Source organism: Rhinolophus ferrumequinum, chromosome 21, assembly GCF_004115265.2.
Source record: "Rhinolophus ferrumequinum isolate MPI-CBG mRhiFer1 chromosome 21, mRhiFer1_v1.p, whole genome shotgun sequence".
NCBI lineage: Eukaryota > Metazoa > Chordata > Mammalia > Chiroptera > Rhinolophidae > Rhinolophus > Rhinolophus ferrumequinum.
The window spans coordinates 8377306-8401724 of record NC_046304.1 but is presented as its reverse complement, the minus strand read 5'-3'; the positions used below and the strand labels follow the sequence as shown (position 1 = coordinate 8401724).

The 24419-nt window shown below is 42.1% G+C and overlaps 1 protein-coding gene across 1 annotated transcript; it reads left to right on the top strand.

The window, feature by feature from the left end:
- The first annotated feature begins 265 nt into the window (after positions 1-265).
- On the top strand, positions 266-457 carry LOC117013984 (60S ribosomal protein L38-like). The gene has a single exon (XM_033091647.1). It carries the CDS (start codon positions 266-268, stop codon positions 455-457), a length of 192 nt encoding a protein of 63 aa, XP_032947538.1.
- The last annotated feature ends 23962 nt before the right edge of the window (positions 458-24419 follow it).

Sequence of the window (24419 nt, the reverse complement as noted above, 5' to 3'; positions counted from 1 at the left end):
CCTATGAGAGGCATGAAACCTGGACTGGTTTCTACAGAAAGACTTCCTGGTGGAGGTGACATTTGAGCTGTACATTAAAGTATGATGTTGATTATTCAGTCCAATGAGTGGGGAGAGATCTTTCTAGGGCAGAGGAAATACCATATGTAAAGACAAGGAAGTGAAAAGATGCCTTGGGTTTTGATAACTAAAAATAGCTTAGTGTTGGCTGTGAGTGTGTCTCAGCGTATGCGAGGAAGAGAGGGAATTCCGAGGCCTCATAGCCATGCCTTGCAAAATTGAGAAAATCAAGAACTTCCTGCTCACAGCCAGGAGGCAGGATGCCAAATCTGTCAAGATCAGGAAAAATGGTAATGTGAAGTTTAAAGTTCGATGCAACAGATACCTTGACACCTTGGTCATCACAGACAAGAAGACAGAGAAACTGAAGCAGTCCCTGCCTGAGGTTTGGCAGTGAAGAAGCTGAAATGAACCAGATGTGCTGACCTGAACTGTATTGCAATTTTAAAAATTCCAAACAAATAAGTGAAAATACCTTAGTGTTGCACAAACTCGGTGGCTGGAGTGAAAAGAAAATGTCAGATAGGTGCAGCAAGAGATCATCTCACGAGGTCACAGATGGTCTTGAACGTCACCCTCAAGAAGGGTGCTACCAAAGAACCTGAAGCAGGACACAGTGGGATGGGGGATGGTTTGGAATAAGGATGGAAGGTGGCAGGCCTTTTATGAGGACATTTATAATAAGGGTGATTAAAATGAAGAGAAAGTGATGGAACAGGAGAAATGAGTAGACTAATCAGGAGACTTCAAGATGGTGTTCTTAGAGGGACAGCAAGGAGGTTATGTCTCCACGTGCCACTCGGTGGTCTAGTTTTTCTCCAGCTTCGTAACAAAGCTCCACTGCAAATGGAATAGAATTTCCAGTTTATATCATGAAGACATATCAACTCTGAGATCTCCTGGCCACAGTTCAACGGTTTGAATGAGCTGTCTTTTGTGGAGGAGGGGATTCAGGCAGAAGATGGGAGAAGGTCAAATTCACTTCAAGCCCAATTTAATGAGACCTGTGAGGTTACAGAGAAACTGGAGAAGCCTGCTTTCGCCTGCCTTAAATTCTCACCTATCCCCCGTAAAGTCTTTCATCCTTTAAAAAGAGAATTTAATAAGGTACGGCAATGTGAGAAGCTGCAAGCAAAAACATGGTTTCTTAGTTCATCTCAGGCTTCTGCCGAGTAGAGTGATGTGTCTCTGTGGGTGGTGGTAGACTAGCACAGGAGTAAAGGAGAGTGGGAGTCCTTAATTTGGTATTCCTAATACGGGTGGATCTCACCTTTTGCTTGTTATTGTCCAGTCCTTGGGTGTTCTGTTCTGTTTTTTTAATTCCTTTTTCTCTTTGAATTTCAGTTTGGGAAGTTTCTATTGACATCTTTAAGTTCTTTCATTCTTTCCTCAGCTGAGTCCGGTTTATCGATAATTCCATCACAGGCATTTTTCATTTTTGTTGTGGTGTTTTTGATCGCGGACATTTCCTTTTGATTCTTTCTTAGCGTTTCCCTCTCTCTGCTTACATTACTCATCTGTTCCTGGCATGTTGTCCACTTTCTCCATTAGCGCCCTAAGCATATTAATCACAGTTGTTTTAAATTCCCGGTCTGATCATCTAACATCTCTGCCATATTTGAGTTTGGTTCCAATGTTTTCTCTGTCTCTTTAATCTATGGGTTTTTTCTTTTTTTCTTTTTCTTTTTTTTTTTTTTTGTCTTTTAGGATGCCTTGTCATTTTTTGTTGCAAGTTGGACATAATGTACTAGATAAAAAGAACATGGTCCTGGTTACCTGCAGGGTTTCCATCTTCTAAGTTCAGCTCCAATAAATTGTGATTCTCTGTGTGCCTGTCTGTCTTTTCCATTTGGGGGGCAGCAATTTTATCTGTTTATAGATGTCCCATGACATCAGTTTTCTGATGGATCAAGAGTTCCTGATTTTCAGTTCGTTCATCTTTCTTCTTGCTGTGTAAATGGGAGAGATGGCTTCCAAGCTCCTTACCTGTTGGCCTAGAAACCCAAAGAAGTCTTTAATTTGGAATTGTGTTCATCAGAGGTTTATAAACAATATTAAGAAAGCTTGTTTTAGAATTTTAGAAATAAGAGCTTTTAACCACTCGTTTTGATTGCTTACTTGGTGAATGTCAGGAAATAACTAGGCTTTTGCCTTCAAATGAGGATATTTAGCAAGACTCAGGACTTTTCTTATAGACACACAAAACTTTAGAGGACTCTCTAAACCATTATATAGATAAGCACACTGAGGTTCAGAGAGGTAAAGCGATTTTCTTACAATCACACAGCCAATGACAGACCTGGGGCTTGAGTCCATATCTCCTGACAGTTAGTTAAGTGTTCTTTCCATGGCCCATATGTCTCCCTGGTCTAGTCTCCTGAATACAATGGGGGTCTTTTAACCTTCATTCATAGAAATGAGAGTCACAACAACAAAGAATATGGACGAGGGGTGTGTGTGGCCTTATTGAAGGGAAGGAGGTGAAGAGGAAATACTAGGATGATGCAGCACCAGAAAGCAACATCCCAAGTGGAGTAAGATGTATTTTGAAAAGGAAAAGGGACTTGGTGGCTGTAGGAATGTGAGACTCACCTTCCTTAGTCCCTGGAGCTTGGCACCCTGCCCCACTCCGACAGTTGTGTGCACACTGATGCCCTCTAGTGGTTTGAAGAAAGTGATCCTTTCCTCAAAACTGGCTACAGTGGAAACTTCAAGCTTGAGGTCCTGGAAGGGAAAGAAAAATGTCCCTCCTCCATCTCTCTCGTTGGTTCAGAGATTTGTATAGCCGAACTTTTTTTCTTTTTTACCCTTTAACTTCTTTTTATTAAACAATCCAAAGACATTTAAAAACATGAGTAAAGGACAGCATTACTCCATATGGAGAACCATATGTATCCAAGTATGAGAATGGGGGAATAGAAGTCGTAGAAACACACGCAAAACACACCAGGATGTGCGTACACACATACACACACCTGGGATAGATGGAAGCTTTGTGGGCCCTAAAGGTTATAAAATTTGAGAAACTCCCTTTGATGAAAAATATAAAAGTAGAAATACAAAATTAAGTATAGAGGCTTGGAAGATTTCCATTCATCAGCTTCATGGTGAATGATCCTCGCCCATGCCCACCCCCCTACGCATATACACAGAGGAAATGAAGGTAGAAAGCAGACCTAGTTTTATCTTTTATCATTAGTCCTAAAATCCTACACAAAGTCAGACAATTAAGTTCGCGAACTTTCCACCGTGCTATGTACTGAAAATGGTTCACCTCAGTGAAGTCACCTTGGAAAGCTGTACACTTATTCTTATGACATTATCCTTAATTAAAATGTATCCAGAATTGTTCTTGAAATTGCCTTCAGAGCCTGTGGTATAGGCCTTGGAACATCATTAATGACAATTTTTATCATTTAAGTTCAGATTCCTTTTTTTTTTTTTTTTTTTGGCAATAGCCAAAATCACAGAGCAAATTCTGGTAAGTACTAAGATAGACAATCAAGCTGGACGATACTGTCAAGAGTCACGAGTCTTTTTAAAAGCTTTCAAACTCTTTTGCCCTTCCATTGTTTCTACATTATCCTGTGAAGAAGTTTTCCTGAAATGCAACTCCAAAATGTTTTTAACCATGAAAGAATCACTGGACTAGCTGTATATGCATGGTGGCCATGAGGATGTGTCTTGCAGTCCTCCAACCACAAGGACCAGGGGCCCAGCTGTGGAGCTACAAAATCTATTTATTTGTTCACAAGAAGGCCAGGCCTCCCATGACTGTTCCTACCTCAGAAATGTATGCATCGGGGACAGAAAGACAGATTCATTCATAGCAGGAACTCCTCTGTGGGGCAACTTTGGCTCAAAGACATCCCGAGACTTTGTTGGCCTTTTTTAGACTATGTGGCAGTCTAGGGTGTTTCCATCAAACCTTCTCTTTTTCTGTCGTTTGCTCAAGGTCAAACTTGTATCACAGTCTGACTTTTTCTGCTTCCCTGGCCTCCTCCTTATTTCTTTTCCGCATAGGCATTCTTCCTAAAAAGACTTGCACAGTTAATCCCCTCTTGGTTTCTGCTCCTTGAAGGGCCAGACCTAGCTTTCCAGACCACTGCAAAGTGCAGCATCCTCTTTGTTTCCTCTAGTATCTATGTAACTGTAATAAAGAGTCTGGTTCCATCATTTATGTGTGACTACTGGCAGTTTTTAAGCTTCACTCTTCCCTCTACCCTGTGTACCCGACATCTGGGAAAACTAATAAGAAAGCCTGGGTGTTCCTTCATTGGCACCAGCAGGAGATTCAAATCCCACTAGCTCCTGCCCCTTCATGGAAGCTCTCACGCCATTCCCTAACCACCATTAAAACACAGGCCAGGCTCCTTTCTCTCTCTCTCAAGTCACTTTGCACCTGATTAGGAGGCCTGCCCTGCTCTCCCCAGAGACCCCAGTAATAAGTAAGAAATATTTCCATACCCTTTTGGTGAATATGTGGCATCATAGTTTTGACATCTGAACCAAATTTTGGGAGGGGGTGTTTATCTATCTTTGAAGGGTGGTCCCAATAGTGACAAAGTGTTGTCAGTTGCCAAATATTGGAATTGGCTACTTAGGTCCATGACTAAGAACAGGCGTTGCTAAGTGCCTCACATCTCACTTGAGAGGATCACAGCTCTGTGGTCAGCCCCCTTCCTTCAGGGCATGTAGAATGATGCCACTCAGTAACGTTAGCACTGCCCACCCACTCTTCACACACAACTGTAATATAAAAGGAAGGCTGAGAGGAAGAGGAGGTGGCATTTTGAAGAAGTGTGGTGCTGGTGAAAAGTAGCTCTTGCCTTCTCTCTCCGAAGCTAAGAGAGGGCTACCACGGGAATCAATCATGAAGTAGAAATTGCCTGAACTTCCTCTCCCTCCACTAAGTTGGGCACAGAGGATCATTTTCTCTGAAAGTTGACAAGTGAATGGATTGGCAAAATGCCTATTGCTAGGATATGTCAGAGGTGATAGAAGAGAGAAGGTATGACTGAGATAGAGTATGCCACTGGGGGAGCCAGTACTTGTCACCATTTCATGTGGCAAAGATGTATGTTTCCTGAGCAGGCACGAGAGGAGATAGCTCCAGACAGCTTGACGCTACTTCAGCCAACAAGGCTGCTAGCGGAGTGTGGGGGTCCCATAAACAAGATGCTGTGAGCAGACAGCCTAGAGATAATGCAACTGAGAGACAAATGCCGAGAAACGTTGCAGGGATTGGGTCTTCTAAGGCTCTCTAAACATTAAAAAATGTCCTCTGTGAAACAACCAGCATTCTTTCAGAAACTTGACATAGTGAGATCCAATGGCTACTGGCTACTCAGTGTTAGAGTAGAAGCAGCAGCCAACAGAAAGCAGCCACTTGCCCTCTGGGCAGCTAATAAGGAGCTATGTCACCCCTTCCTACTCTAGGGCCCCAACATTGGTGTGGTATGTGCCATCCTCTGAATTCCAAGCCACTAGCCTCAAGTCTAGCACTCCTGGTCGGGGGGGTGGGGGGGGGTAACAGCTGGGGGATGGACAGAGTACTTCAAAATGGTTACAGAATTAGCAATTTAAAATAAACAACACTGAATCTAAGAGAAAGGAAGAAAGACTGATCTAACCACCAAAAGTGACGACAGAGTTATAGAATTCAGCTGCAACATCATGAAGGGAATCCACTGTCACAGGGGGGAGAAAAGTTAACTATAACCCAAGAAACTGGAAAAACAAAAAAACTTTATGTTTCTATTCCAGTGAGTTCATATCCTTCTCTAAATCCGCTACATCTAATTTTTAAAAATACAAAACGTCTTTAAAGGAAATAATGAAACATCACCTATAATTTGGTGCCTGCTGTATTACACACAATTAATTGCTTTCATCTATTCAGACAATGTTAATTTAATCTATAGGTGATGTCCATCATTTCCAACCTCTGTGATGTGCTCACGTTGTTTCCTCTACCATCAGTCCTCCTACCACTCCAGCTCCTATCTCTCAATTTTAAATCTTCCATCATTAGAAAGACAAAGCTATCCTTTTTCTTTTCCATCAGAGAGTCTGGGGAAGAGAATGGCCCTTGGCTAAGAATTTAATCTAGCTCTTTCAAGAAGTAATTACAAACCCTTCTTAGGTCTTTGTGCAGGCATGAGAGCAGTTCTTAAGAGGCATAAAGCTGGAAAATGGGCCCACTTCTTATTTCCAACAGGCTCTAGGGAGTACAGTTTGAAAGGGTGGGAGCATCTACACTGTTCAAAGGTAAATTACATAAGGCGTTAATCACAAATAGAGAGGAGGCTTTGAAAACTACAGGGACATTCGAAAAATATTTCTCTTCCACCTTATGGGTTTAGACTTTAATATCCCTGATAATTAATACTCATCCTTGGGAAAGGTGTACGTGTGTGTGCTGGAGGGGGAATTAGAAAGAAATCCCACAGGTCTCCAACGAGTAATCAATAGAAAGAGGATTGTCTGCCACTCACTGTGGAATAGAAACCCCTGGGGGGCTGGAATAGGAGTGTCCACATCAGCTGTGGACTGCTGGGTGAGACATGGGATGCCAAAGGCCACCATAAACTCTCCCTGGGATATTGCCTTAAAGTGGAAGCGTGCAGAGCTGGCGGAGTGTTCTGCTGGAAGAAAGGAGGTAGTTACTGGGTTGAGATCAGCCCCTGTCTGAAGACAGACAGTCTTCCTGACACGTAAGTAAGAGTCATAGGAAGGAGAGTAGAATGGAGGGTTCATAGTGAGGGCAGACAATAAAACAAGACAGCACGGTGGCTGGGGCGTGCGGTGAGGGCATTCCTTATGTGAACTTAACGTTGTGAGTGTTTTCCCTTGCACTACGGTGAAAGTCATATCAGCATGTTAAACATCTGTGCTCCTCTGTTGTGATGTCTTTTGGTTACTACAATCTTAGGTAACACTTTATATATATATATATATATATATATATATATATATATATATATATATATATGAAGATGGACAATTATGTTCGCAAACTCGTCCTAGAAAAAGTGCTACATACCTCGCTGCTGAATATCACTATGGTCACCTTCGAAGTACTCCCCTTGGGAAGCTATGTAATGATGCCAGCGCCTAGTCCACCTTTCAAAACAATTTTGGAACTCTTCTGGAATGGCCATCAGAGCTGTCATCATATTAGCCTTGATTTCCTGAATGTCATTAAAATGTCTTCCTTTCAATATTTCGTTTATCTTTGGGTAAAGAAAGAAGTCGTTAGGGGCCAGATCAGGTGAGTAGGGAGGGTGTTCCAATACAGTTATTTGTTTACTGGAGAGAAACTCCCTCACAGACAGTGCAGTGTGAGCTGGTGCATAATCGCGATGCAAGAGCCATGAATTGTTGGCGAAAAGTTGAGGTCATCTGTCTTTTTCATGCAGCCTTTTCAGCACTTCCAAATAGTACACTTGGTTAACTGTTTGTCCAGTTGGTACAAATTCATAATAATCCCTCTGATATCTAAAAAGGTTAGCAACATCATCGAAACAAGTATGCAAACTTAATTGTCAGACCTCGTATATTGAGTATTACAATTTTAATACAGTTTTCCTCCCTTAAAATGTACATACATTTTTTTGGCACACCATATAAACCCATAGATAGATAGATAGATACATATATATCTGATCGTATATATGTATACATATATATACATATATGTGTGTGTGTGTGTGTGTGTGTGTGTGTGTGTGTTTATGTGTGTGTTGAAAGACAAAGGAACAGACAAATGAGGGGCAGCAAGGCCTGCCTAATTCCGCCTTCTGTGAGCAGCCGTGCGGAGGCAGGAACTGCTTCCCAGCAAAGTGTTCAGAGAAGAGATGGAGCTGAGAGCCGTGGGCAGGAGAGCAGGATGGTGAGGATAGGAAAGCCTGTAAACTAAACCCTCCTTGCTCCCAGTATGTATGAGAAGAAAGTGACCTTTCAAAGTGGGAAAAGGCTGACGTGTGGTTACTCTCTTCTCTCCTCAAGGTCGTCTTCTCAAATGCTGCATCCTTTACTGAGCCTTCCCTGAGCTCATCCAAGATAGAATCCCTCCTGCCTCCAAAGGCTGAGAGCCCTTGATTTGGGTCTCCATTATGGCACTTACCAATTTCCACTTCAAATGACAGTTATTTATAAAGTAATTCCTTGCCCAGATACCTTTGGTTGGTCTTTATTTCCCTCATGCCCAACACGTTTTTCACTCTTCTCCATCCTGCTTTCTGCAGTAGGACTCCGAGCTGCGTGCAGAACACCAACAGACACCTACTCTCTCTAGTTCTGATGTCCCATGGGGTGCTTTTACAGTAGGTGGGAGGGAGGTTGGACTATTTAGTCCCCTGGTTTTTTTCTGTCATCCCAGGATGGCTGCATCTCGCAACTGAAAGTCTCTCCTCTCAGAGTGGCTGACACTAGGAGACTCCACGCCCTTCCAGGTTCCAGCATTCACACTTTAGTTCTGTAGGGCTTAGGGAGGATAACACCTTGGCTGCTGCCAGCTCAGCTAACCACACGATTCCTTATATGTTCCCATATTCATTCCTTTGTAAATAATTCTTCAGTTTATCTTATTCTGTGCATACCAAATGTTTCCTGTTGGGACCCTGCCTGATAAACTCCCTGACTAAATAAATTGAAAGCACACCAAAAAGCGTTTGAATTATTTGAATTATGCTTATACCTGAACCATAGTTAAAATAGAGCCTTGCATATTATAGGTGCCCAATAAACATTTGCTCAATTAATAATACCTCTAGAACAGAGTTTCTCAACCTCTGTACTATAACTATTTGTCCTGTGCACTATAGGATGTTTGGCAGCATTTCTGGCCTCTGTTTATTAGACACCTACAGGACCCAACCCTAGCTGTAGCCAACACAAATATCTGCAGACATTGTCAAATGCCCCCTGGGAGGCAAAATCACTCCCAGTTAAGATTTACTGTCCTAGACATCTGCTATTCTTGTCATTTCAGCATTCATGTTACAAAAAAACAATATCATTACTTCATAATGACAGTCCATAATATACGTGTATGTATGTACACACACACACACACACACATACAGACACACACACACGCATGAATGTGAGAATCCATAAACATGAAACACTCAAAGTCACACAGTGTAACATATATAAATATATGTGAATATATGGAAATGTATTTGAAAGGAATTTTCAAAGTTAGGAAATCAAAGATAAATGTCCTTATTTGTAAAATCAAAATTTTTATTATCAAGTGAAAAAAAAATCACCCACACATGTGAGATAACATTAAATGAGGTTTCTTTGACCTTTACAGAGATTCATATGCTTAGATCTTCAAAAGATCATAGGCGTAAGTGTAAATGTAGAAGTGCTCAACTTGGTACCTCACATAGAGACTGATCCAAAGAAACAAGGTTCTTCAAGGTACAATGGTGAGGACACAGGTATATAATGAACATTCCTCCCTCCACACTCAGATATTCATTGAAATGACCAATGGCTTCCGAGCACAGAGAAACATTAGGATGTCTTTTATTTGTCTGCCTGCAAGAGAAGTGTGTTTGGGGTCTCCAAAGTCAGAAAGCCACTACCTTGGTCTTGGTATGTTGTCTCAGGTTTTGTTCATCTTCTTCCTTCTTTTGTATCTTTGCTTCTTCTGCAGGTCTTTTCCCCTCTCTCACCAATGGATACAATCAGTACCACCATGTTCCAAAAATCCAGGGGATACCCTTCCCTTTCTTGTAGAGCTGTCCTATGCTGGAACACTGTCTCTTACTAACAGATCAGTACAGTGCTACCCCATCCCCCTGCCAGAGCTGCTGAAGGTATTTTGGTACTGTTTGGAGAAGTATTTCAAAGTCCTAGGTGGGTCATAGGTGATGGAGGAAATTTTCCCAGAGTTTTGGTGCACGGCACTGAGGCACAATCTCGCTCTTAAGATTCAAACAAGCATTTTAAAATGAAGTCACCAATTCAAACAGGGCTGTGCATAGAGTAAGCATCAATGTAGGATACCACTGATACCAGCCACGATGGAAGCTAACAAAAGAAAGGTAAGAAATCAGTAAGAAGCAGCCATGGGTAGAGGCAAGCACAAGAATCTGCGATGGCTTTTTATGTAGCTCCCAAAGCAGCCAGCAACAATTATTTTAAAGGGACAACCGTGTAAAATCAGCCACAATAGTCACGAACAACTTGATTGAATTTCCACCAGTCACCTGCACCAAAGTAAGACTTTGATTTGAAACTGAGGCAGGTGTAGATCATCCATTTTACAGAGAAAGGTAATGGCAACAGGTTTCTAAACATGGGAAAGATAATGGGTTCTTCTCACTGTTTCTTACCCATAATTGTTCCTAGAAATTTAACCTAAAACCTGTTCCACCAGCCTTTCCAAAGATTTCCAGAGTTACTAAATACCCTTCAAAAAGTTGCTTTCTGCTTAAGGTAGCTAGAGAAGATGGTATGGTCTACAACTACAAATGGAGTAATCCTTGGATTTTAATTCAAGCTGTGTGTGTGTGTGTGTGTGTGTGTGTGTGTGTGTGTGTGTCCCCTGAAATAATACACTCTACGCTAACATGTATTTGAATGAGACACGATTGGTGTTGCGGCTGTCATTCTCTGGCCAGTCCCCATTGGGAAACAGGGATGGCTAACTTTATCATCTTTTATTGGAGAAAGGATACAGTAAGAGGTGAAAAACTTGAAATAATTTGGGAGTTTTTCATTTCGGTACGCAATCAGTATCATACAGTCTATGACAATACAATATTGTAGCAATATAGACTGACTGAAAAAAATATTGATTTCCATTAACCTACATTGTATGCAACTGAATTTTTAGTTACCACCTTATTGTTCATGATAAGAAGTTACATATATGATACATTTGTATACATACATATGTGTATTCTATAATATACACATACATATATACATTTGCAATAATAAGAAAGTTGAGATTTTATGACACCTCCTGATAACAAAAATTATATTACAAAAGTTTCATTTCAAAATTCAATCTGTCAGGAAACTGACTTGCAAAGGAAGGATTCCATTAGGAAGTTTCTGGCCAGAAGGCAAGTAAAGACAGATCTCAGGCAATTTAGTCTAGAGTTTGTGGTCACTTTTCACTGTGGATAATTTCTGATTCCCCAGGGGGTGGCTGAGAAGAGTTAGTGGGTTAAAAATTAAAGTCTAGGGTCCACTAGGCTAGGCTCTTATGTCCTCTCTCACTTTGGGTTGGGACTTCAAAGTACAAAGTACAGTACCCTGGAGACCATAGTGAACCAGAAGTAGACAAGACCTTCCAAGGAATAAAGTACATCTTCAGGTTATCTGTATCTCTGGTAATTCCCTATCATTCATGCTACCAAGTTCCTGGCAGTTGCAAATGTAAATTATTTCTACAAAGAATATTTCCAATACAATACCTGCCATACAAGAAAAACAGCATAAGAGGAAAAAAACAATACGAACAAAACTCAACAAAAACAACAAAATAAAATAGACTCACATGGCTCTAGATTTTTTTAGTTATTAGGCACAGACTTTAAAATAAACACGCTTATTACGTTCATGATAATAAAACACACAACTGAGAATTTTGACAAAGAATTAAAAACTATGAAATGAGAGAACCAAGTGAAAACTCTAGAGTAAAAATAAAAAGTGACATTAAGAATTCAACAGTTAGATGAACAGTAGAATAGGCACAACCAAACAGAATGACTGAGATAAAACATAGATCAGAGGACAATAGCCAGAATAAATCTTGGAGGACAAAAGGTACAAATACAAAATAAAGGATAAGATAAATATAAATAGAGTGAGGAAAGGAGCTCAAGAAGGAGAGGAAAGAGAGAATGATGAAGCAGTATTTAGAGAAATAAAGTGGCAATGATGGCTAAAATTTGAAAGACTGACTTAACCACGTAGGTAAGCAACTATGTTTGACACTGTCTGCTAACATTGAAGATTTGCATTCCCTATAATTCAGCAATTCCATTTCTAACTATATACTTAACAAGAATGGGTAGACATGTACATTGGAATCATGTACAGGAATGTTCATAACAGCACTGTTTGTAATCTCCCCAAGCTGGAAACAGCCCAACATGCATCAACAGTAAGAATGGATAAATAACTGTGGTATATCCACCCTTTGAGATATAGAGCAATGAAATGAAGACCGCATGACTCTTACAATGAAAACACACATAGAGCTATATGAAAACACACTGTTGAATGAAAGAAGGCAGACACAACAACAACAAAATACATGTTGTATAATTCATTTACATAGACTTTAATACATGGCCAATAATGTAGTATTTCAATATGCATGTGTGATGCTTTATACTATATCACACACACACACACACACACACACACACACACACACAGTGAAACCCATAAAAATCAGGAGAGTGATAACCTTTAGAAGGTGGGATGATTGGGCTTGGGCATGAGTTGGGCTCTAGGGAGCTACTGATGCTCTACTTTCTGACCTGGGTATTGGTTTGATGGGTCTTTGGGGATCTGCTTTGTGCTACGTTTTTGGGCTGTCCATCTTCCCTTTTCACACATATTTTCCTGTGTGATATATTTCACAATTAAAAAAAAAAGGTTTATAAAAACAATTGCTTCAATGCAAACAATGAAGTGGTTAGGGGCTAGAGAGGTTCAGACTGACAATCAAACAGAATTTATTTTTCTTATGGCAGTTTTAATAAAAGTATCTCCATAATTATAAATCTATTTTTATTGCAAGCTGAAAAGAATAAATTGGTGGATAAAAACGGACCAAAACATATGAAATGCCTCAGTGTTTGCTCTTTGGTCTACACACCCAGGGTTCTCTCGTGAGCACCACTATTTTTGCCTTTGATCTTTGCAACTTTGCTTGCAATCCAGTTCACCCCCCTTTTCCAAGGGACTGAGGAGAAGTTGGGGGGCTGCACTTTCAGGCTGAGTCCTTCCCCTCACACCCTAAAGAAAGTGCCACCTCACTCAAAAGGTGGTCTGTTGAGTGAGGATTCACTTGCGCTCACTCCAGCAACTAGGAGCTGCTCTCACAGGCTTACGTTCCAGAAGGAAAACGCAGAAACAAGAGTGTGTAGAATGTCAGAGAATGATAAACACTATCAAGGAAAAGGAAGTCCTAAGAAGCCACCCAACAGAGCAGGAGCTTCCCCCATTCTGCTCCCGTCATAGGTTCTCCAAGTACACAAGGCATCGTAACATTCAATATGTACCAGGTCTGACAATAGCATTCGCGAACTTGTTGCAACAATATTGCTAAACTTTTTTGACATCAGAAGGATTGTTCATTATGAATTTGCACAAACTGGACAAACAGTTAACTAAGTTTACTATTTGGAAGTGCTGAAAAGGCTGTATGAAAAAGTTAGACAAAAACGACCTGCACTTTTCTCCACCAATTCATGGCTCTTGCATCACGACAAAGCACCAGCTCACACAGCACTGTCTGTGAGGGAGTTTGTAGCCAGTAAACAAATAACTGTACTGGAACACCCTCCCTGATCTGGCCCCCAATGACTTCTTTCTTTACCCAAAATAAAGGAAATATTGAAAGGAAGACATTTTTATGACATTCAGGACATCAAGTGTAATATGATGAGAACTCTGATGGCCATTCCAGAAAAAGAGTTCCAACATTGCTTTGAAGGGTGGACTAGGCGCTGGCGTCAGTGCATAGCTTTGAAGGTGACCATAGTAATATTCAGCAATGAGGCATGTAGCACTTTTTTTAGGATGAGTTTGTTTAGGATGAGTTTAGGATGAGTTAATTATCAGAGCTCCTATACTTGTAGGAGGAAAGGAGGGAGGGAGAGAGTGAGGAAGGAAGGAAAGATAGGGAGGGAGAAAGAACTTCCTGATGGAGGTTATTTTGCATGCAATTCCCATAAGGAAACCTATGACATAGAACAGTTTCCTATGTTACTCTATACATACATTCACACTGTGTTGATGCAATAATAATATGGTTTCTGTTATGAAATTTCCCGTTTCCATTTAAATTGTGTCAGGAACATCTTTCCATGTAAACAAACACAGATGCACATCATCTTTGGAAATCTTGCATCCCAATATCTGCCTACATTAATCTCCAACCTGTCTTTGTTTGGTGTCAGTGTGTCCCTACCAGAGAGGGATGGTCAGCACCTCTGCTGCTCTGAGGTTTTGCCCAATCCTGACTCTTTACTTAATTCCCTTGCCCATTTCCTGCTCACTGTCCAGCTGATCTGGACGTGGGCATGGTGCTGCTTGTCACAGCATCCACTTCTGGAGTAGCCCCCAGAAGTGGTCCTGCTTCCTGAAACTCTGTTTCCTGGTCGACCTACCAATGTTCACAGGACCCCATGTTCAACGTTGTTCCTTTAGGAAGCGCTATCATTCTAAAACATAGCGACAGTGGGCAGCAGGGACCAAAGGCATTTGGAAAAACAGACTGAGGAAACTGAGAGTCGGGGGAGTTGAGTGACTTATTTAAGTCTCTGCCACCAGTTGCAGGCAGATCCGAAGCCTGATTCCTAGCCCAAGGCTCTCTCTGTGTGATTATATACTCTATCAAAACCCAACAACCCTCAGCTCTTGATATCAATTTTATTCATAATTGCTAAGACTTGGAAGAAGCCAAGATGTCCTTCAGGTAGGCGAGTGAATAATTAAACTGTGGTACATCCAGAGAATGGAATATTAGTCAATGCTAAAAAGAAATGAGTTATTAAGTCATGAAAAGACATGGAGAAACCCTAAATGTGTACTACTATGTAAAAGAAGCCAATCTAAAAAGGATATATACTCTATGATTTCCACCATATGACACAGTGGAAAAGGTAAAACTATGGAGACAGTAAAAAGGGGTGGAAGATAGGGAGAAATGAACAGGGGGAGCACAGAGGACGTTTAGGGCAGTGAAAATACTCTGTATAATACAATAATGGTGAGTCCATGTCATTATACACTTGTCCAAACCCATAGAGTATAGAACACCAAGAGCAAACCCTAATGTAAACTAGGGACGTTGGGAGGTAATGCTGTGTCAGTAGGGTCATCAGTGTAACAGATGCGACACTCTGGTGTGGAATGTTGATGACAGGGGAGGCTGCACGTGTGTGTGAAGGGGGACTGCCGGGCACGTCGCAACTCGCTGTGCCTTCCTCACAATTTTGCTGTAAGCTTAAAACTGCTCCAAAAAATAAAGTCTATTAAAACAGCAACAGTAGAAAACATTCTCTTCCCTATTGTGACCCAATGTGGGCTCTAGAAAAAGAACCTCAGGAAATTCATGCTTCTGTGATTTCCTTCCTGGCATTTTTCTGTAACCAGGCAGCAGAATCCTTGTCCAAGAAAGGAAAGGACAGCTAGACACCTGTCTCTTCGCCACTTGGTGTCCATGGCACATGACAGTTTTCAAAAGGCTTATTGTTCGCTCGGTAGAATTGGGGTGCCAACAAATACCCTGGGTTGTTATTTCCAAATCACTCTGCGTCTCAGCATGGGAGCTTCAGTAGATAAAATGATTCCATGAAATGTATCTCCCAGTCTTTGATTTTGTTCTAAAAGCACAGTGGCCTCAGGGACCCATACTTTACTTTCCACAGCATGGTACGTTGAAAGACTTCCGCGAGGGAAAAAGCCAGCTCAGTGACACCCGCACTCCCTTGCCAAAGTCAGGGAAAAGAAACCAACTTGGTTGGGCACCTACCACGTGTTAGGCTCTGTGCCAGCACCTCACATGCTTTATCTTACTGAATTCCCATTACGACTTTACGACGATATTATTCCCATTTTACAGCTTAAGAAACAGAGGTGGAGAGAGGTCACTAAATACCAAAGACAGTCAGGTAGGGAGTTGTAGAGCTGGAAAGCCACCTAAGCTGGTCTCACTTGACCACATTCCATCAAGAGATTTTTGTGTTGAAGGAACTGAGAGTAAATGATGCTGAGACCAGTAGTTCAGGGAAGAGTGTAGCAGGATCCAAGCCCTGTCCTTTGGAGGACAGCTCATGCCCAGTTAGTGATTGAGCAATTTAGCCAATGGGGAGATGCTGCTGTCTCCTAGGCCTTTAGTCCACACCCTACGGCCAGGACTGCCCGCCTTCCTTTCCAGCCACACACTCATTGGGCTGCCTTCAATATCACCAGCGATGTTCTGTTGAGGGTGCAGGGGTACCTTTCCTCTTTGGACCTCTGACTTCTTTTTAGTTTTGGTCCTTTGGGGAAATTAGAGTTTTATGCTATGGAACTAGGATATAAGGTTGTTCAACAGTTAACTGTTATAATAAAACTGTGTCTGACAGCTTGTAGTAAACATGTCTTTTTATTCCGGTCCTTAGACAGACGGGACCTTGTTGGCCCTGGAGAGATTGTGCCTCCCAGGGCTAGCCAATTCCTAGAGGTAGCAAACAGCACCCCCAGTGCGCCTTTCATATGCATACTAATCAATCCAGAGCCCCTTCTCTCCAGCTACCCCCTTTACTGAGCTCTTTCTCCCCAGAACACAAGCCACCTGCCCGAATTACCCCTTTGAAGGAGCAGGTACCAGACAACCAGAACAGCCCCTCTGCCCTAGAGCCCCCTGAAATTATTCAATCTAGCCAGTCGGAAACCTATTTACCCTGCCTTGCCAATTCTTTCTTGCAGAAACCACAATAAAGCCTTGTGCCCACGTTTTCCCTTTGCTCCCTCTGTCTGCTGACCAAGTCTGGTACGTCCTGGTGTGCCCTGTATGCTGTGCCTCCTGCCTCTAGCGATCTGTGGCTGTAAAACTGTCTTCCTTTATGACCCTCATTTCCGTGCCTGCATATCTTACCATGCTTGATTAAAGCAAATCCAGGCTCATTTAAAAACACAGCTACACAAAGATACTGTCCAATATCAACTGCTTTCACTTATACTCCTTGGAAGGCTCAGGAAGTAAACTTGGAGCATCATTGTCTCAGACAAATGTGAGCTAAGAATCGATCCTAAAGGAGACCAGAGCACGTCTCCTTTACGCTCTGTGATACCCAAGGCACATCGTGAGGATATGCCTTGGGTATCACAGAGAGTTAAGGTGCTCTGGCCGCACCAGTAGACAGCGAGCAGGGAAGAGTAGCAGCTCTCTTGGTGGAACTCCCTGACAGCTTCCCGGCGGTGGCAGGGCTTCCTTCAAGCTGCCACATGGGCACAGACATCAAGAAGCAGCTCAGGGGAAAGAACTTAGGAAGACTGTCGTGAGCACCTGGGGCTTTGGGGAAGGTTACAGGGAGCAGGGAGAGAGCAGGAATCACCAACTGGGGGTATCCAATTCACACTAATGCAGCCTCGTTTACAACTACAGGTTGGGACGCCTGGGGACAGAAACAAGGAATTGAGAAAGCCCTGGTGCTTATCCCTTTCAAGGCCTTATCAGATATGTGAGCCGGGAACACTAAGGCAGGCCCAACTTGAGATCTCTTGAATTTCTATACCCTCCTACCCTCCCAGGAGACCTTTCCAAGGTTGCTCCCTGTGAGAAAACTGAGAGTGCTTCACAGCCTGCCCTGGCCAATAATTCATTTGGAAACAAGTTGCTTATTCCTTTGATCTGGATTGCAGCAGCTCACCCCTATTTGAGCGGCTCACAGGATAGGTTCTCTCACTAAATCGTATTGACTGTGCCATGGGATGCCACGAGAGGCACTGTCTTCAAAGCTGTGTTAACCAGTTTGGGGCAAATTAAAGTAAAATGAAAACAGCTTCGTTGGCTACCGGATGGGCAGCTCCCCATGCCTAGGATTTTCTGGGGGGACACAAAGTGGTGCTGGGTAAGAGTTGCTGGACAAAGGATATGACTGCTGCTGCTAAAACTATCAGAACAAAGATGGTCAATTCTGGTCTCATTCCCCTCCACCCCCAAACACCCTACCAGCAAGACTCGTCTACCAAATAGCTTCCACCCTTGAGTCTCAAAGTCCCTCTCTCTCTCCTGTAGCTTCCAGGAAGGAAGGACTTGCTAAGACACTAGCGTCTCTAAGTCAAAGTGCTTTGGAGCCTCAAAACACCTAAGTTGTCCATGTCAGTCAGAGCAGTCTGATTTCCGGTTTAGTTGTGCCATCTGTGCACAGTTATTCAACACACAAAAGCTCAACTGTAGAAATACTAGGCATACAAACAAACTACTTTCACATTCTTAAGTCTGTGACAAGGTTGTTTTTCTGGCTGGGAATACTCATCTCCCTCCCAACCCCTATTGCTTTAAAAATGGTGTTGTAACAATCCAAAAGAAAATGGAAATTTAAAAAAGAATTCACCCAGAATCACACCAAGAAACACACCCTTTGTTTCTATTTCCCAACTTTCTTTCCACCCCACATTCATAAGCATAGTTTACACAGTCATAATCAAAGCAGAGGTAGTTTCATTCTACCATTTTCACTTAATAGTATACCATTTTTTCAAGTTAATACAAAGTTTTTCTAATTATAATTTTATCGACTGTGTAATATTCCATGGAGCTGATGTTCTATAATCCATGTAACATCTACTTAATGAAGTCTAGTCGTTCGTCAAGGTGCATTCCAGCCCCCCATTCTTGGGGAGTCTTGCATGGATACCCCACGGCCTCAGAGAGGTTCCCTCCTACGAACTAACAAGTATTCTCTCTGTCTGCCAGGCCCCTCACGTGTGCTCCCATGTATTTTTTCAATACATGTGCAGATGTATTCTCCTTTTTTCCAGATTCTGATAGCCTTGGGAACAAAAATAACTCTTTTTATCTCTGTGTCCCCCACACTTAGCAGAGTACCTGACATTTTATGCTACTCAATAAAAGTGCAAAATTAACAATAGCAACAATGATGCTTGTAGCATGAAAGCTCTTCATTACAAACCTCAGAAACAAGTCAACTCTGAGGAAGTTTAGCAGAAAAGGAGCTTTGTAAAATTAAACACACATCAATTATAACAATTTCACTCTTAGGTATGTACCCACAAGAAACAAAAGCATATGTCCACAAAAAAACACTGTATAAAAATAATCGTATCAGTCTCATTTGGAATAAACAAAAACTGAAAGACAGGGCCTAAATCCATTAACAGGGGACTGGATGGATAACTAACTGATCTGCAATATGTTCATACAACAGAATACTACTCAGCAGTAGAAAGGAGCAAGCTACAGACACGTAAAACAACTTGGATGAATCTCACAGACGTGATGCTGAGCGAAGGAAGCCAGACATGGAAGAGTCCAAGAGCAGGCAAAAACTAACCTATGGTGATAGAAATGGCGCCACCACATGCTCTGATCAACAGGGGAAGACTTCAAACCTTACTGAGCATAACAACTACTGGAGTGCAGGTAGCTGCCATCTAGACAATTTCAACTGGATTATGGCGTTGTTCTTTGGCTTTCAGGGAAATACGCAAACATGTCAACTGAACAACCCCTGCTGACTGCAGAGGGCATCACAGTGAGATCTCATGGAAAAAAATAGCCACAGTTCTAGGTATTTCAATGCTGGCAAAGCTCCTAGGCACTCAGGAAGCTAGAGTGGAGAGTGAAATAGCACAGACTGGCACATGATATGGAAGCCAGCAGCTGGCAGGGTCCTCTGGTCTCTATACTCCCTATGGAATTCTGTCCTCTGTGCCCTTGCTGGGACATGGCAGTATGGGGATTGTGGGCATGTAGCAGAGAGTGGAATGTGTACCACTGGGCTGAGGCACCCGTCAGGGGATCCCTCGGTTCTGAGAGTGGAGGAAGAAGGGGACACGGCTTTCCTCTTGGCTGACTTAATTCCTACCCTGGTCCTGCCTTCAATCAGTGACTGCCTCTGCTTGCTTAGGTTGAGCCCGCAGCTGGAAGCATGTGGACAATAGGCTTTATCTGAATGTGGGGTGCCCATCAGTTGGGAATGAAGAGGTCTTATTGCTTGAATTGAGATCACCTGGATGAAAAGAATTGGGTTAAGATTTTGCCTCGGCTGTGTATAAAATTTTCCAGTACCAGGAAGTGGGTAGTAGTGGAGGTTGAACAATCCCTTCCTCATGTTTCATATCTGAACCCATCATTGCCCCTAATGAAAAGACTTATATTTAATGAGCCCCCCTGGTCTATGGAGACAAGCAAGATTATCTAATGACTGACCTGTGAAACTCAAGTTGCTTTGCGATGAGGTAGCTGAGACTGGAGGCTCCCGCTCTTCCCTTGGGGAGAATTTGCACATCATCTCAACTTCCTCCAAAGTCTTCAGGCATTTCCCAGCACTTCCATCAACAGTTGGCCCAGCAAAACTCAGATTTGGTTCCCAAGTCCATAATGTTTATTTGCTGCCTGCAAAATCACTCTCATGCTTGCCCTATAAAATGAAAGAGCAAAACAGAGGTGAGGCCCATTTCCTGCTGCACAACCCAATCGTGCACCCAGTAGGAATTGGACAGGTCTCAGTACTGCTCTGTAGGATGATGGGAGAATGGGTGACCTATAAGCCTGCTGACCCTTTTGCTCTTGAATCTCAGCATGCACCAAGTGATGCTTGCTGGTGTTCCCCTAAAACTATTGCAAATAGTTCTCCCACCAAGACCCGGATGTGGGAAATCTCTCAAACATAGAAAGAGATGCAGACAACAGGCAGTCAAAAGAAATCATTCATCAAATTTCTAATGATTAGAAGGATTTGGGAAGGGTCATTCAGAAAGGTCTGGCCAGTATATATGTTGTTCAATTCAATTCAATTCAAAATTCACTATAACTGAGTCAGCTTTAGTAAAGGATTTGGAGTCAGAGATACTTGAATTTCAGTCCCACATTTGCCACCCACTATTGTGGAATCCTAAAAATGTTATTCCAGTTCTATGATCCTCAGTTTGCTCATTTATAAACTAGAGACGATAGTATCTACTTCACCCAGGTGTGACACAAGCTAAATGAAATGACCTCAGCAAAACACTTAGCAGGGTGACTGAGAAATTGTAAATTTTCAAAACAATGACAGTAACTAATTAACATGAACAAAGGCAGTAATAAAAGGAAAAATAGTGAATGCCGCAATGCTGGCTCCTGAAGGACTGCCTTACATCTGTCAGATCTCTTCAACCAGCTTTCCTCCAAGGATGGCCCTTACATCTGAGAACTGTCACTTACAGATCTACAGAGCCTGGCAGAGTCTGCCTGTTCCATCAACAGCGTCAAGACAGGAATATATATTGCAGTTAAAAGGAAAAAAAAAGGAAGAAAGAAAGAAAGAAAGAAAAAATCAGGGATGGAAAGACCAAACTTCATATTAAATGACTGGATTTAGGTCTCAAACTTCCATCCCCACTGATGGTAGAAAATATAAACCTGCAAATTCAAGGTAATTCATTTAGTGTTGTTTAAAATTTAATTTAGGTAAATGCTCATTTAATAGTAGGATATTTCCTCATTTTGCTTCATTTTTTCGAACATGAGGGTGATTTCAGTTCAGATTGGGGAACGTACCTTTTGGCATGAGCAGAGGTCCATCATAAGGGTGGCTACATTCCCAAGCCTCAGGCATCTGTCCCTGACCCTTCAGAACTCAGTGTTCTAGCTGCTGGACTGTCATCACTCTGCCTCACGGCTTCTTCTGGTGCAGACCCCTTTGTAGCTGGGATGCTTTGAACCTTCTGCCTTCTCTCCTAAAACTAGCTGTTCTTACTTCTTTTAGGGCAGGAATTAGCTCGTCTTCAAATTCCTCTTTTTAATCTATTGTTTATGGATAAACTTTGCTCTCTTTCTCTAGGCTTTACCTCTTGATCTTTTAACCAAGCTTTCTAGAATTCAAAACATCTATTGTTTTTTTTCAAGCACCTGGTTCTTGGAATAAAAGCTATGCCATTCAAAGTTATTATGTCTACTATAGATCCCCACCCCCCAAAGAAATTAATGAAAAGTTCAAAAACCCTGAATTTAGCTTTTTCTTTCATTTTGTACCATCATTATTCTATGGGCAGCATATATGAAAAGCCTTTTCTTCAGTGGTGAAGGGAAAGGTAGGGAGTAAAAGGACTCAAACTAAAGCAGACACACTAATATCAAAATATTACTTAATGCAATAAAATTACTTTTGCTCATGCCTTCTGCCTGTAGCCCAGAGCTATTCCAAGAAATGACCTGGAAACTAGTCCCTTTGGAGTTTCTACATACTTTGTGGACACCCTACCTCCGCAAGCCAGGGACCAGATGAGAGTCAGTAAATTTTCTCAAGTGGAATCTGGAATGTGCACGAGTGGAGGGGATATAAACTGTGTGTCCTCCATGTTTGTTTTTGAGCTCAAAGAATGGGCTGAGAATCCTTATGATAAGAATGCAAAATCTCTCATTACCAAGTAGGACAAGAAGATACGGCTGAAGGATTAGGAAATCCGCCAAAATTTGGAAGCCACTCAGCTGTGCTTGGCTAATGGTAAACCTCCTCCCTTCTGTGTCTGGCAAAAGGTTGGGGGATAGAGTCAGCCAGACTCAAAACAGATTGTGAAGTGAGGGGTAGCTTTGGACTCTGTGTTCTTTATTTGAACTTCTCTACCTAACTTACCTTGTTGATGAGAGAGAGTCTGCTGCAGATATAGTTGCACTGTGATGGTCAAGTGCTACAGAGAAACAGAATCAAAATCAATAGGAGAATCCTAATCAATAGGAAAGTCTTTTTAAAAGACTTATTATTAGAAATTATAATCATACACGTGACGATGGAGGCTTACAAGTTCAAAATCTTCAGAGTTGATGTCCCAAGGCCATCAGGCTGCTGTAGAACCAGGAAGAGCAAATGACCCAGTTGGAAATTGTCATACAAGAGAATTTTCTCTCTCTCAGGGAAGAGTCAGTCTTTTCTTCTATTTAAACCTTCAAGTGAGAGAAATGAGACCCCATCACATGAGGAAGCAACCTGCTTTACTTAGTATTTAAATGTTAATCTCATCCTAAAAACACCCTCACGTACATACCCAGAAGAATGTTTGACCAAATGTCTGGGCACCCTCGACCCAGTCAAGTTGACAAATAAATGTAACCATCACAGGACCTTCCATTCTTCCCAGCTCTCCTGTCAGCCTCAACAGGAGCAGCCTGCAATTCTCAGTGACTCCTAACCTTTAGGCTGATGCTTTTTCTTTAGGTCAGGAAAATGGCTGTGTGCAGAATCACTGTGCCATGTCGTGTCTTTGTCAACTTTGCCTTCCCTAGTGCCCAGATAGCACCCCCATTCTCCACAACCCCAGGCCTCTCTTCATCCTTCTTCCATCACAAATTCTTCTGGAAACCAGTACACAAAATTGTCAAGTCCAACTGGGAAAGCCCTTGGAAAGGAGGATTTCTGAGAACCTGTGGTGGAGCCAAGATTTGAAGACAGAGGTTCTGACTCCAGGTCCAGTATTCTTTCTGCTATATCAGTCTTGACTCCCAAGGTTTAAATCTAACACATGTCCCCAGCCCCACGAGCAGCGAAGACAAAAGCCATCTGCTGGACCCTCTGCTGAAGGCCCTGCAGCAGTTGCACTTACAGCCTTGTAACAAACAACTGGCAGTTATGCTGGGAACAATTACTAGAGCTTGGAAACATCAGCTTAGATCAAATTAGGTTTGACCTGAGAGATCGTTCCAAACACCAACTCAACAGCCTTTCATGTTCTGAATCCCATCAAATTGCACATAGTTCTCTCTTCCTGGCTTTAAAGTCAGTCTCTTCATCAGGAAAATGAAAAAGACCATTTTGTTGTTGTTGTTGTTGTTGTTAAAATCCTTAAAGCTTTCCCTGGAGGTGTTGTAGCAGTCTGGCAGATGTAGCATCTGCTAGTTGTATCAAATACCACAGCACTCGAGGCAGGGATATTAGCTGACTTATCACTTCGAAAGGTGCTGCCCAGAAATATAGCATGTTGCAAAGGACAATAAAGTAGTCAGCCCTTATCAGCAGGGGATACGTTCCAAGACCCCTCTGTGGATGCCTGAAACCACACATAGTACTAAACAGTATTAAATAGATACTGTGCTTTTTTCCTACACATATATATACCTATCATAAAGTTTAAACGGCTCTTGTGCTTTGGGGCCATTATTAAGTAAAATAAAGGTTACCTGACCATGAGCACGGTGATATCACAACAGTTGATCTGACAACTGAGATGGCTACCAAGTGATGAGTGGGAGGGAGCATCTATAGGGTGGATACGCTGGACAAGAACAATTCACATTCCAGGAGGGATGTAGCAAGACAACAGAAGATTTTATCATGCTACTCAGAACGGCATGCAATTTAAAGCTTATGAATTGTTTATTTCTTGAATTTTCCATTTAATATTTTTGGACCGCGCTTGACTGCAGGTAACTAAAACCA